This window comes from the organism of the source record quoted next, unplaced genomic scaffold, assembly GCF_019419815.1.
Source record: "Pyrus x bretschneideri cultivar Hongxiangsu unplaced genomic scaffold, Pyrus_bretschneideri_v1 Contig28, whole genome shotgun sequence".
Lineage (NCBI taxonomy): Eukaryota > Viridiplantae > Streptophyta > Magnoliopsida > Rosales > Rosaceae > Pyrus > Pyrus x bretschneideri.
In genome coordinates, this window is record NW_025999590.1 from 2,806,606 (window position 1) to 2,820,858 (window position 14,253).

The 14,253-nt window shown below is 39.5% G+C and overlaps 3 protein-coding genes across 3 annotated transcripts; 1 reads left to right on the forward strand and 2 right to left on the reverse strand.

Annotated features, from left to right (window-relative positions):
* The first annotated feature begins 1,151 nt into the window (after positions 1 to 1,151).
* Positions 1,152 to 4,522, forward strand: LOC103949636 (probable disease resistance protein At4g33300). Its single transcript, XM_009360741.3, has 5 exons — positions 1,152 to 1,972; positions 2,235 to 2,629; positions 2,853 to 3,208; positions 3,297 to 3,502; positions 3,603 to 4,522. Exons 1-5 carry the CDS (start codon positions 1,270 to 1,272, stop codon positions 4,412 to 4,414), a joined length of 2,472 nt encoding a protein of 823 aa, XP_009359016.2. The 5' UTR covers positions 1,152 to 1,269; the 3' UTR covers positions 4,415 to 4,522.
* A 1,924-nt stretch (positions 4,523 to 6,446) lies between these two features.
* Positions 6,447 to 10,772, reverse strand: LOC103949633 (nucleobase-ascorbate transporter 3). The gene is made up of 14 exons (XM_009360738.3): positions 10,257 to 10,772; positions 9,760 to 9,857; positions 9,465 to 9,641; positions 8,776 to 8,876; positions 8,595 to 8,670; positions 8,446 to 8,505; positions 8,183 to 8,367; positions 7,982 to 8,078; positions 7,769 to 7,855; positions 7,573 to 7,631; positions 7,333 to 7,424; positions 7,168 to 7,245; positions 6,922 to 7,082; positions 6,447 to 6,818 (listed from the first exon to the last, which is right to left on the reverse strand). Exons 1-14 carry the CDS (start codon positions 10,399 to 10,401, stop codon positions 6,594 to 6,596), a joined length of 1,641 nt encoding a protein of 546 aa, XP_009359013.2. The 5' UTR covers positions 10,402 to 10,772; the 3' UTR covers positions 6,447 to 6,593.
* Positions 10,773 to 12,124: 1,352 nt separating this feature from the next.
* On the reverse strand, positions 12,125 to 14,122 carry LOC103955478 (serpin-ZX). Its single transcript, XM_009367378.3, has 2 exons — positions 13,421 to 14,122; positions 12,125 to 13,081 (listed from the first exon to the last, which is right to left on the reverse strand). The coding sequence occupies exons 1-2, from the start codon at positions 13,808 to 13,810 to the stop codon at positions 12,311 to 12,313; spliced, it is 1,161 nt and encodes a 386-aa protein (XP_009365653.2). The 5' UTR covers positions 13,811 to 14,122; the 3' UTR covers positions 12,125 to 12,310.
* Between the last annotated feature and the right edge of the window lie 131 nt (positions 14,123 to 14,253).

Sequence of the window (14,253 nt, forward strand, 5' to 3'; positions counted from 1 at the left end):
CGGAAAAATTGTAGAAAAATCGGCCAAACTTGCAACTCATGATCTCGATGTCCAATTCCTTCCAACGAACCACCCCGAGCTTCCTAAGGACCTCATTAAGCTTCCTTAAAGCTTCAAATTCCCTGAAAATCAATAATTCATGTGTGCATGAACAGTGACCAAATCAAAGATTCCTGGTTCGATGTGAAATTGAAGGATTCCTTACCTGAAATTGGTATGATTGAACTCATATGGTTCTCAAGAACACAAAGGTACAATTTTTCACTTCAATCTGCAACATTTGCAAGGGCTTTGAACCCCATCCGTACAAGTGAGAAGGGGAAAGAGAGAGAGGGAGTTCGAGACAGAGAGAGAAACACATGAGAAGATGATGTGGGTGTGGGTGTGGTCCAGATGCAACCAACAAAACCACAAAACAATCACCCCAAAATGACAAATACCCACCAAGGGCAAAATCACCATTTCACACTTACGGTACGAATAATTCAGGACGGGCTGTCACAAATATCTTATAACAAAAAAAAAAAAACCTAATATACTAACATAAATCTATTTGCAAAACATTCTATCCTAACTCAAGCAAAAAATATATATGAATATATATTATACCTATAAGCAACATATGAAACCCAACTAAAAGTTAGAAAAATATAATACACCTAGAAGTAGGGCACATGAATCTTTGACAGGTCGATTATAAAAAAGAATTTATCATATAGGTATATAAATATAATCAACATGAGATATAGGTTGCTCATAAAAATTAAAAATAAAATCTATAAATAGGGTTTAAAGCAAAAGGAACAACAAGAAATAGCTAAAAAAAAAAAATCAAATAGATAATTAGGAAGAAATTTGATTTATAGTAAATCTTATCATTGAAGAAATAATTATTAATAATTAAATAATTAAATTTAAGGAATTTGACTTATCTTAATAAATTAGACTATTCATACTATTGCTCAAAAACTTGAAGTTATATCAAGTTTTCTTTTTTTTCATTTATTTTTTGCCAAAAATATATTAAATTAGTTTTAAATAGAGTTTTTAAAATCTTTTGACAAATGGTATATATTATCAAAGGTTATGGCTGAAAAAACCAATCTTTAAATAGTTAGTTGACTAATTACACACGTCACAAATTATAAAACAACGTTTTAGAAGGCATGGAGCATATCTGAGAAGCATCGTCGAAGCGCGCTCTCCATAAAAAGGCTAGTCATTTCACCCGCCGTAGTCGCACAGCTCCCACCACCACCAACAAGGGCAATGGCGGACTTCTTCGTCGGCGAGATCACGACGGAGCTCCTGAAAAATTTATTCGCCGCCATCTCCCTCAAGTTATGCAGCAGCAGAGGAACCGCCGAGGAACTCAAAACCTCAGTCGAGCAGCTCCTCCCCATAATCCAAGAAATCAAGTACTCCGGCGTCGAGCTACCGGCCGAACGGCAGTTCCAGCTCGACCGCATGTCGGAAGTTCTCCAGGACGGCCTCGAACTGGTCCGAAAAGTCCTCATGACACCGCGCTGGCACTTTTACACGCACGTCCAATTGGCGAAAAAGATGGAGGCTTTGGAGAAGACAGTGTCACGATTTCTTCAGGGCCCATTACAGGTCCATATCTTGGCCGACGTCCACCACATTAGGGCGGAGGTGGATCAGCGGCTTGACCGGTTTGATTGGTCCAACCGGGTGGTGGAACAGCGGCTTGGGACCTTAAAGATTGGGACTTGCGGGGGCGGGGGTATCGGTGGCGGGTGGATGGAGGAGGCTGTGAGGAGGGTTGAGGAGGAAGGGCAGATGAAATGGGAGGTGAGCAGTTCGGTGGTGTTGGGATTAGGGGTGGGGATGAAGACGGTGAAGGGAATGATTTTTGGGAGGGAGGATTTGAGGGTCGTTGGGATTTGTGGGATTGGTGGCTCTGGAAAAACCACTCTCGCTAGAGAGCTTTGCAAGGATGATCAAGTTAGATGTAAGTAATTAAGTCCCTGTTTCGGATTGCTTAATTGTGATCGTAATCGATTTTGCTAGAAGTGCTTTTATTTTATTGAAACATGTTGAAATTTGTATTGAAAATTCAAGTACTTTTCAGGTAATATAATGACTTTTTCGCCATATGTTGTCAGAAGCGTTTTTATAGAACTTGAATTCGCTTTAATGGGTTCTCTAGAATTTGAGTTTTCTTTAGAATCAAACACTGACTCTGTTTTGTGTTCGTTGCCGTTCGAATGCAGCTTATTTCAATGAGAGGATTCTGTTCCTGACAGTGTCACAGTCTCCAGATGTGAACCAGTTGAAGGCCAAGATTGTGCAGTTCATCATGGGGACCCAAATTCTCAGTCCCAATTCTGTGCTTCCCCAATGGAACTTGCAATATGAATGGATAACCGTAACGAAATCTCTGGTGGTTTTGGATGATGTGTGGTCACTGGCAGTGCTTGAGCCGCTGCTCCTTAAGATCCCGGGCTGCAAGTTTCTTGTGGTCTCACGTTTCAAATTCCCAAACGTTCTCGATGCCACTTATGATGTTGAGTTGTTGAGGGAAGAAGAAGCACTCTCTCTGTTTTGTCACTCTGCTTTTGGCCAAAAGTCCATTCCCCCTGCGGCTGATAAAAATTTGGTCAAGCAGGTACGATCTTAGTGTCTGTTTGTAATTCTTTCTGCTCATAAGCGTTTTTGCTAGAATACAATTGCTTATTTGAAAAGCTCTAGAAAGTGCTTCTATAATGCATAATCACTTTCTTTCTACTGCTAAACGTAGTCATAAGTCTCCAATCTCCATTTTCAGCTAATCAAAATGGGTTATTTTATGTTTCTTTAGATTGGTAACTGATTGTTTTCTTGAACTTTAGATTGTTAACGAGTGCAAGCGGCTTCCTTTGGCTCTCAAAGTGATTGGAGCTTCATTGAAGGACCAGCCTGAATTGTGTTGGGCAAATGCAAGGAGCAAGTTGTCAAAAGGGGAAGCTTTTTCTGAGTCCCATGAGAACAATCTACTTCAGCGGATGGCAGCGAGTCTCGACTGCTTATCCAAAAAAGTTAAATCATGTTTCTTAGATTTGGGTGCGTTTCCAGAAGACAAGAAGATCCCTCTTGATGTCCTTACCAATATGTGGGTTGAAATACATGGCATCGATGAAGAAGAAGCGTTTGCTATACTTGTCGAGCTTTCGAACAAAAATCTCCTCACCCTGGTGAAAGATGCAAGGTACGATGCTTAAAGTTCGGCACTTGGTTTCTTTTACGTTGAGTGTGATTAGTTTCTGTTTTGAACCCTTTGTATATTGATGTTGTAGAGATGGAGACATATATAGCAGTTGCTATGACATATCTGTTACACAACATGATGTGCTGAGGGACCTTGCTCTTCATTTGAGCAGTGATGGCAGCGTGAACGAACGTAGTCGATTGCTTATGCCAAGAAGAGAGACTGAACTTCCAAGAGAATGGGAGAGGGATTCAGATCAGCCATTTCACGCGAAGATTGTATCAGTTCACACCGGTATTAACGTGTCTCAGTAATTGCCTTATTGATTATGAGGTTATTCGTTATGTTTACTCTTTTGTGCTGATTTAAACCGATTCATTCCTCGATAATGCAGGTGAAATGAGAGAGATGGACTGGTTCCAGATGGAGTTTCCCAAATGTGAAGTGCTGATTTTGAATTTTTCATCGGACGACGAGTACCTTCTTCCTCCTTTCATTGAAAACATGCCAAAGTTGAGGGCATTGATAATCATGAATTACAGTACATCAAATTGCATCCTAAATGGCTTTTCAGTCTTCTCAAACTTAACCAACTTGAGAAGCCTCTGGCTCGAAAAAGTATTCGTCCCTCGATTATCCACCATCCCCCTGAAAAATCTGAAGAAAATCTACATAATCCTATGCAAGATAAGTAATAGCCTTGATCAATCGGCCTTTCCTCGGCTCACAGAGCTCACCATCGATCATTGCGATGACTTGTTCCAGCTGCCTACGTGCATTTATGCAATGCCTTCGCTCAAGAACTTGAGCGTAACCAACTGCCACAGCCTATACCACCTCCCAGCTGATTTGGGAAGGCTGCAATCTCTACAGATCCTAAGGCTATACGCGTGTCCGGCACTGCAGACGCTTCCGGCCAGCATTTGCGAGCTACTTCGCTTGAAGTACATTGACATTTCCCAATGTGTAAATTTGAGATGCCTACCCATGGACATTGGTAAGCTAGCAAGTTTGGAAAAGATTGACATGAGGGAATGTTCACAAATTAGCAACCTACCGAAATCCACTGCAGCGTTACAGTCTCTGCGCCGTGTAGTGTGCGACGAGGATATTTCTTGGATGTGGAGAGATGCAGAGATGGCATTGCCGGAGCTTCATGTTCAGGTGGTGGAGAAACATTTCGATCTGGACTGGCTCGATGAATGAGCAAATTGTTGTACCATTAGTCAATGTTAATTTGTATAAACTTTGTTGTAAATTGTAAATCATTTGTTCATATGAAGTTAAATAATAGGAATTGAGATCCTCTCTGAATCTTTGTGTCTGGAACTCCGAAGTCTGGATCACACATTTTAAACCATACGTTCTCTATTTGTTTATCCTACTAGTCCACCTAACTAAACTAAGAATCCGAATTTCTCTTCACTGGCTTGGCTCTCCTGGTCTTTGGACTTCGGACATAGAAATTCAGAGGGGATGTCGATTCAAATAATAGGGCAAAAAATTTGAGGATTATTCTAACTGTGGTGTGTCTGTGGTTCTGTTTTCTTTGAACACTTCAGAAGTCGTCGCAAGTGCCCTCTTTTAGGGACAGTCAGCTGGCGGCTAAAAAGCAGCAAAAGGACTTGTTTCACAAGCACTTTAGCCTGAAGCCAAAAGTTAGGACAAGCACTTTTGAAATATTTGTAACGTCTGATTGACTTGACTTCAGCTGGGGTCCAATTTTATTGAGCTTACATCAGTGTTTGAATTAGTCTACCCTCATCCCGCAATCCCACCGTCCCACTTATTCCCTACCCCTAATACGACTTTAGCACACTTCCCAAAATGAAAAATAATAGATTAATTTAAGCTTGTGGATTAACTTAATCACAGCCGTTTATTTTTTAAATCATTGTTGTTAAATTTTACATAATATAAAAATTATTTAACTATTTTATTATTGTACTAAGCAACAAAACGCTGATGTCCTTTTACTAGTCCAATCGCTGTTAAATAAGTAAACACTTTGGTTTGAATGAATTTGTACGAGGAGTTCAAAATAGTCGTTAAAATCGTATTAACATATACTTATAAAAGTTGAATAAATCTGATATTCAAGGGATGATTATGTGTTAATTTATATGATTAGAGCCTATTATCTTCAAAATTAGGCAAACGCGTGTTGAGGAAATGGAGAGAACGTGTGGGGTCCATGAGAGATCGAGACCTCTACCAAACCACGTGAGGTTGCCGGCTTCTTTTAGTCAATTTACAGAGTCGTACTCCTTCATCTTTCGGGCGTTCACACCGTTGGTCTTAGACTACATGGACCATGATTCATGAATATATGTATATATTATATATTTCTGGGCAGATTTAGGTTACAATATTTTCTTGATAATTTTGTTGTTTTTGGAGGTGATTGTCGTCCAGAACAATATATATATGGCACAATATGTCATTACGATTAGCAGTGACGGATTTCATTATCATATTTATAATATCATTATCTCTTTATTTACATTTTTCACTTTGTTCCTATTCTACTTAAATATCTCATTTGAAGAGATACAGTAACATTCTTACTTGAACATTCTAGCTTCCACTCTAGTCATGCAATGTTGTTTGAATATAGGAACTGTTTCAATCCTTTAACGCCCTGGAAAGAACAATTTTTCAAACATTCAATGAATCAAAAATCATTTAACCTTTTTATTTGTCTATTCGTTTGATATTAGATGATTAAACGATTTCAGACTTAATTATTTTCTTGGTGAGACATAGTTAATTTCTACTGAGGCCGGTTCTTCATATGATTCTGTTAATCGTTTAACGTTGTAGGATGAGAAAGAGAGCTGAAAAAATGGCATTCCTTCTCTTTGTTTCAACTTAAGTATTCTTAAACCTTCTTATGTACAAAAAATGGCATTAAACTCAGATGCCAAATAACACACGCATTTCTCTAACCAACTAATCTAATCCATATCAGCTCATTTCTTTCATTACAACATTACATTCATCATAGACGATTGAAACTGGTTTCCCCTTTCATAAGACCATCTTTCTGAAGGCGCTTAATAGCATCTTGGTCGAATGTGCTTAATAGCTCGAGTTCTTTCACTAGCAACTCTCAAGAGGAGAGAAACTTTGAAAGAACTGCTTGAAGCCACGCCGATCCCACCCAGTATAAGAGCACCCTAATTAAGAAGACCTACCGAAGTTTCTCTCCCATCTTTTTTTTCCTTTTTCGACCATATGAACAATTCTCCTCTTTCTTTATTGCCCTTTGGGCTTCTAGGATATATATTTCTGCTAAATTAATAACAAACCCATGTACCATGTACATAAACAGTTAAACACAACAAATAACATCATCTCACAATTTATAAACATGTTCTGTTATCTAATAATAGAAAAATCTGGAAGGTATGTACTCCCGTATCCTAACAGGTAGACTATAAAACTCCTCATTTCTAGCATCTCCTTTCCTGCTCTGGAATGGTCTCCACCATGCAAGTCCTCTGTCGCTGGCCGAATGCTTGGCGTCAAGCGTGTTATCCAGCAGCGTGCCCACGATCATCGCCACTGTTGGGCTCGATGAGAAGATTGTGTTCAGTATGTCATCAAACTGCAGCCATCAAAATGTTGTTGATTTAGAATCTCAAATAAACGAAGTCATAGTTGAAAGAGAGAGGGTCTAGGGTTTAGCGTAACGTGTCTGTGTAACTTACCCATACGCCATCCGTTTTGACTGGCCCGACACCATTCGGGGTGGTGTTCGAGACAAAATATTGAGGTATCGAGATCCCAAGAAACAGGGAAAGACCCAAAACATAGATGTTTCTCAAGGAATTATTATTTGCAAACTGCATGAATGTGAGACCAACAGCAGCTGCAGATAGAGAAAACAAAGGTGAAACACTTTTCGGTGATAGAATGGTATTAACAAGATTAGAAATGGTAATCGAATCACTCACCGACGATTCCAAATAAAACACAGTACATGGCAGCAAATATCGGCAAAGGAATTGATGCAAAAAAAGCTCCAAACTTCCCTGAAAGACACAACTTAACACTATCAAACACAATGTAGTAAACCCAGGCATGAGTCATGACATGACTAACGGAAGGAGAGAACGAACCAAATATAGCGAAGAAGAACATGAAAGCAGTTGAAATCTGCACCGCTCTCCTGCTCCCTATGTGTGTCAATCCAAGCAGGCCAACGTTTTCGCTGCAAGACATTACAAAAAATGAGTGAATTCATAATCTTTGTAAGCAAATTTTCTTCTGTTGATATCCAATACTCCTCGATAGCAAGGAAACCGTTATTATATAAAGGGAATATCAACATATATGTCAAGCAAAAAAGGCTTTCTTACACGGATGCTGTGGTACCGACAGCAGCGCCAAAAATACCTTCAAGCAGCATGCCAACACCCTACATTTGAACATACACAACTAAATCGTTTTAACTATTTTGAAATACAACGGTTGTTTCCCGCTCTTTTAAAGCATCACAGAGATTTGGAAAGGATGAGGGAGGGAGAAAGGAGCGGCATGACAATTTGCAATCACCTGCAAGCCAATACTCTGGCTCACTACACTTGCTGGAGGGGGAGTAGCACCTGAAAGCCGTGCTGCCGCAAAATACGCTCCAGTTGACTGCAACAAAACATATTATTAACTTTATCAAGGATTAAGCATAGAATCAGATTTAAGATACGAGATTCAATACCAATTACGAAATTTTCAAAGTGCATAAAAAAGTTTATAGAACCAGTATTAGACCTCTGCAGACGTAACAATTGCTGCTCCCATCATTCCAAAGACGTGGCTCGCTCGGAATATGGGTTTACCCCACTGAAACGGGTATGGGAATCTAATCCTTCATTTGAACAGCAATAACAAGTGTTATGAAAAGAATAATTCTTCTGAAGGGAATTTATTAACTTTATTACGCAAGAAGAGAGACCTGATACATGTACATACCAAGGAGCAGATGCTATAAGGTAAGAGCGATCTGTACGGCAATTTTGTTTAGTCTGCTGTTTAGCATTGTTATAAGCACCAGCCTCGGTGAGGATAGCAGCAAATGACCATGCAAGCCCAATGCAGAGAAGCAAAGCAAACCTCTCGAGTATGTTATGGGCTCTAGGAAGAGCATGCCTCAGATACTGCCCAAACAATATTATCATGTTAAACTTAGAACATTTATTCGAAGAACAAAAAGTGGCAGATCGGATAAAATTTACCTGTTGAGTAATGACGAGCAGGATCAGCATAGGCAGACCAATCTCCACACAGTTCGCGAGCTGTGCAGAACATAAGAGAGAGATCAATGTTTTGATAATATCCTTATGAATGTGATGAGAGAAATGGAGTGTTTTGTCAGAGACATTACAAGTGGAAAGCCCCGTGCAAAAAGACCAAGACCGACTACACAAACCACTGGCACGATAACGATTGGACCAAAAAATCTGATAGAGAAGAAAAAGAAAGCCGATGTTGGTTTAGAAAATGATAACGAAGAAGAATGTCAGGTTGAGGCTTCAAGCATCACTCTTGAGATAATGATTTCGTACCTTGTGAAGTTCCCCCATGCCCTACTAAACCCGATGAAGATGTTGAAGAAGGAAGCTACAATAAGTGACCCTTGAATCGTTCTCATTGTGGTCTCAAACCTCTGCAATCATACACATTAATCATCAACGTGTTGGAGTCAAGTAATAAAGTCCAACCCTAATTGGTTTGCATAGTTGCAACCGAATGAACTAGGGTTAGTGATTTAATTAGTTAGCTATTCCTTGTGCCACAGGGAAGAGTGAAACCGGATTAATTCCAATTGCTTAAGGGGTTGCTGCCTGGAATACAACTCCATTGGCTTTATTATTCTGGTTAGAGGATCATAAGAGTTTCTAGTCTCCGTTAGTGGATAGGGTTCTAGGGACGTGAAGCCTATGTAAGTTTGAGGTCCCTGTCACATTGCTAATGCCACAACCCTAGAACTCCCCATCAGTTCATTGCATATGACGCAACAGTGCATAGACGTGCTTCAATCTATTCCATCCTCAAAACCAGAAATTCATCATGACGTCTTCTACAGGTATGTAAGGTTTACACGTTTTGATTTGATCTGCATCAACTGGTATAAAGTTTGCACCACGTATTTTTCATCTCAAAGTCTATAACTGAAATTTCTTAAAGCAATTTAAGAAGTAAATTAATGTGATGTTAAATCCTCTATGAATAACATGTTTCAAACTTTACATACCTCATGTTCACTTCTAAAATTCCGATCAGAATAATCATTGATGATTGACATCACCGGAAGGGTGAAAGCGAATGACGAAGTCATCACTGTTGGAAGCCTTGTCCCGATGAGTGTTTGGATCAAAGTGTTTATTGCTGCCATAAACAGCATCGTTTGAATCACGCGTGCCTTGTCACCCTGATCACAAAGGGAGAATAAAACCCAAACATTAACATCACGGATTCAAAGCTACGTGTGTGATCGCTAATCTTAACCGGCATATTATAAACTTTATGACATAGAGGACATAACTTACATGATCCCCACCCATCCGAGGCACGAGACTAGTGGCAATTATAACTATGGATCCGAGCATCACAACATAGTGCTGGAAAGCGAGTACGAATGTTTCCGCTGTAAAATTCGATCCATTAGAAGCGGTTTGTTACATTCGATCAGGAAAACATGGGAAATTTACTTTTACACTACCTAAACATTTTCGAGTGAAATCGATTTCTTGTAAGCAGGATAAGTTGAAACTGGTTATGGAACATATGCTTATTATTTTGTTAGAACTAATTACAGTACTTAAAAAGATTCGAACACAATAAATTAGAGAATCCGAAACAAAAATAGTAAAAGTAAATTGCAAAATTAGGACTAAAAAGCAAACTAGTAAACTAAATAAGAAGTAGTGCCAAAAGCTTCAACTTTTAAACCAACCCATTAAAATAGCACAACTTTAATCAGCTTTTTACTCAAAAAATATAGAAACCCAGAACGAAGAAATAACAGAAACAGAGAGAGACTAACGCCAAGAGGGGTTGGAGTGGATGCAATACTGAAGGTGGTGGAGCTGCTCAGTTGGAGTCCAAATGGGACCCTTCGCCGCCCCAAGAGGCATCTGAGACGGCCGAGCAACCACCTGTGGTGGAGGAGGCGGAGCATTTTCTCCCATCTTTTGTTTTGCTTTTCCTTCACTCTTCCACTTCCTTATCTTTTCTCTGAATTTCTGAAGACTAAAAGCTTCTTCTTCTCTGTTGAAGCACTATCACTTCTGGTAAATCATCAACACCATATATATATATATATAAACGGATTGAACTGAATTCTCAAAAAAAACAAAGGTCTTCTGAGTTTGGTTTCTTCCAAGCAACTGCAAGGAAAGGAAAGTACAAAATCTGAAAAAAAAAATGCAAGCAATGAAAGAGAAAGTTCCTTTCTGTTGAATTAAAGTCTTAATATTTACGAGAAGTACAAGGAACCCAGAAAAAAAAAAAAAAAAGATAGAAAAGGATTGAGAAAGTGAAGAGATAGATTACGTTATGATTGTCGAGTTCTCTTACTCTTCGAGGAACTTCCACTTACTTGTAAACGGTGCTGACGATTCTCTAGCTACAATTTGACATTGCTGTTTGTGATAATCACGATTGTGCCATCCGTTTCTTTTCAGCTGGGACCTGGTGGTGGGGAGAGAGGGATGATTCCACGAAGGAAAATAAGGAATTTCCTTTCGTTTTCCTATTTTTTGGATGGATTTCTCTTTCGGGATATGTGGTGTGACTTGATGGTTATCCTATGATAAAAGATGTCGACTGCCATAATAATACTATGGGTTGATTCAATTTTTCATTTTCTTCGAGCATACAAACATCTTAAACGGTTACGAAAATATGTTAGCAAGAACTTAGTATTTAGAATTTCAACTCTCAATATCTAATTGTGTACAAAATAAACCAGTCTTATTCGTTTACGAGAAGGAAAATATTGTTAGAGATTATTCAAAACGGACAACTTTGCATTTAAATATTGATTTTTCAATTTTAAAATGTCAAGGTTACTAATTAAATAAAGGTATTACAAAATTCTAAAAATAATAAATATATTATTGTTTTATAACAAAATGAAGATTTTAAGGATGAATATCCCAATAAATACAGATTTGATCAAAAACATGCTATGATTGATTACGTCAATGATAAACAAAAATTATGATTCTTCGTACCAAATTAAATTATTTTTCAAGATATGTTTGGTAGATAAGACACTTTGAGTGGCAAAGGGTGGAACATCCAAATCAAATCATAAACCCTATCTCTTATCCGACCGTCTAATCACTGTTTAGCAATTATTCTTGCAAAACTTCAACAACATTATGAGTATTAGAGATTGCTTAAGATTGTGTTTCCATGGGGGTACTGTTGTAATATTAGAACCAAACGATGGGTGCTTGTGACTTTGCAGCATTGCATGGGAGTCGTGACAAGGGGGAGAGATAACTACCATTAAATTAACGGTTTAAATTTCGCGCCAGCCACGTGGAACCCACACCGTCTGTTTGAACGAGGTCAGCAGGCGCTCCAGTTCCTTTTATAAATGTAATTACGTTTTCATGTACTGAAACATCTTACGTTACTAAACAATGTGAATAATTCCAAATTCTACGAGAATGACACACAAGGTGACAATGAGATAATTTTAAATCAGTATTTACAGTATTTTAAATCAGTCACGTAATAAAATAAATTTTAATTTTAACACGGAAGAATAATTATTATTTAAACTCAACTAAAGTCAATAAACGATTTCTTCCATGCAAACGGCCGTATGTAGATTTTTTTTTACATAATGGGACCACAAGTAAGCTTAATTATTAAACAAGTAGTCTTGACTATCGTGTGTGGCCGTAACAACATAAAATAAGTATTCAGAATCAAGATTCTACAAATAGATCAACTGCTGCAAGTACAGGGTGATTGGGTGATAACCAAACATAGCACATGTATACAAGGATCATACATTTTATTTACTATAGTCTCGTATTATTCTACGTACACATGATGCCTTTTCCCAGGGGATTGTAACACTCAGCCGGCAAGAGGGTTGAGCAGGTTACCGATGAACAGAACTGTTCCGGTCGTTTCTTCACTGATCGTGAAAAGGAACGGACGATCAGCCACAAATGTCATGGGCATCCTCCTATCACTTATAACGCCGGCAGAAGCAGCTGCAGCTTCTGTGCCTTCTTCATTCACTTCAATGAACGACTTGTGGAATATGCTGGAAACATATAGCCTCTCACCCTCGGGCGAGTCCACCATCTCCGTCAGACCTCCTGGACCCACGAAAGGCAGCACCAGTCCCAGACTCTTTAGGACATTGGAAGCTTCAAACCCAAATGAGATCTTAAATTTTGGGATTCTGAAGTCGCCCACTGCAACTGGTTGTTTGGGAAGATATCGATCTAAAAACCCGGACTCAGAGCCAAGTTTCTCAACCAAAGCTGGCAGCCCATCTTTCGCCTGTGGAAGAAAGATGTGCATGGAGAAGCGCCGCTTGTCTTCACCTTGTTTGTAAGGAAGCCCTAAGACTGAGAAACCGTCAAAGGCACTTACATACTGCTTGTTCTTGTTGGTCATGAAGGGCGCCTTAACTGCGCTCCCGTCGAGAAGGTGGAAGTCCTGCTCTTTTGTAGCTGATGCATCAAATTTCTCAGTCCAAGCTCCTTTGAAGTACAATGCATTCGTAAAGATGAGCCTGGTTGAGCTGTCAAGTGACTCGGGAGGAAGTAGATTCTTGATAAGGCCGCTCGTCTCCTTTTCAGCCCATGAATTCACTTCCGACTCCACTTGAGCAGCCTTGAGCACCAACAACAGTTACGACAAGTTAGAAAACAATGATATCAGCCTGCATATCTCGATCAATTACAACCACAAACAGTAACGAACAAAAAATCTACCATACGATTTCGTAACGGCTAAGCTATGCACAAGAACAAGCACGAACAGTAATGATTAGAGAGGAAGTATTTAGTTGAAATGCTACAAAAATAAAAGAGCATCAGCAGGCCTGCAATTTAGGTTCAACAAAGGAACAAACATCTCTAATCAAATCGAAAAAAAAATTGAAGACTTTGATCATGAGCAGCATTGAAATAAAACTATCGAAACGACATGACAGAGGGTTTGGGAGCTTACATTGGTCTGAAAATCGACTAGGGCAAGAGCGGCCTTGTAATAAGTGTCCACCACCTGCTTGAAGGAAGGCTTCAGCGGGAGATCCTTTTGCACCCAAACCCCATTTGCAAACGCCAGCTTGGGGCCGCCCACGGGGGACCCATCGGAAAAGATCACGGACTCGAGCTGGGAAGCGAAGGAGTTGAGGTGGTCGGTGGACTTTGAATTGAGGAACGAGAGCAGCTGCTCCTGGGTGGGACCCTTTGACCCAGCCGCGATCAGGCTCAGCACCACGTGGATGGACAGCGGCGAGTACACGAGGTTCGACTGCTTGCCTTCGGTCTGAACCAGCTGCTTCGTCAGCCTCCTTGCCACGTCGTTTTGGTTGATGATGCTTTCTCTCAGATCCATGTTTGCTGTGCGTCCGGTTGCAAGAAAATTGTTCCACTGTTCGTTTCGAATTTATACGAGAGTAAGGACCAAGGTTTGGGAAAATCTTGGTGTCGGTCGTCGGTCATCAGTTGCAGGTTCAAACGATCAATGCGAGGCCAAGTGGGGAAGAAGACAATAGTGATAAGAATAATATAGGTTTGTTGGATGTTATGAGTGATACAATTTGTTTGTTTGGATGATTTGTGATAAGAATAATAAAGGTTTGTTGGCTGTTTGTTATGAGTGATACAATTTGTTTGTTTGGATGATTTTTGGTTATAGTTTTTGGATCGGTTTCTTAGGGGTAGAATGACAGAGAATTAAGAGGATATTGGAGTGTGGTTTTCAACTTCAAGGTCGTGCAGAAAAAATGCAGCAGCCATATTTCATTAAGTAGAGAAAATGTGTAAGGGTATGGTGAT

Excerpts from the sequence above, each read along its gene's own strand:
- LOC103949636 (XM_009360741.3), top strand. The coding sequence starts at position 1,270 with ATGGCGGACTTCTTCGTCGGCGAGATCACGACGGAGCTCCTGAAAAAT. Across the intron at positions 3,209-3,296 it reads ACCCTGGTGAAAGATGCAAG|AGATGGAGACATATATAGCA; the intron begins GTACGATGCTTA and ends TTGATGTTGTAG. Across the intron at positions 3,503-3,602 it reads GATTGTATCAGTTCACACCG|GTGAAATGAGAGAGATGGAC; the intron begins GTATTAACGTGT and ends TCGATAATGCAG.
- LOC103949633 (XM_009360738.3), bottom strand. The coding sequence starts at position 10,401 with ATGGGAGAAAATGCTCCGCCTCCTCCACCACAGGTGGTTGCTCGGCCG. Across the intron at positions 7,856-7,981 it reads CAATTGTTACGTCTGCAGAG|TCAACTGGAGCGTATTTTGC; the intron begins GTCTAATACTGG and ends GTTTTGTTGCAG. Across the intron at positions 7,083-7,167 it reads TGTTTTATTTGGAATCGTCG|CTGCTGTTGGTCTCACATTC; the intron begins GTGAGTGATTCG and ends CTCTATCTGCAG.
- LOC103955478 (XM_009367378.3), bottom strand. The coding sequence starts at position 13,810 with ATGGATCTGAGAGAAAGCATCATCAACCAAAACGACGTGGCAAGGAGG. Across the intron at positions 13,082-13,420 it reads TAGTCGATTTTCAGACCAAT|GCTGCTCAAGTGGAGTCGGA; the intron begins GTAAGCTCCCAA and ends TTGGTGCTCAAG.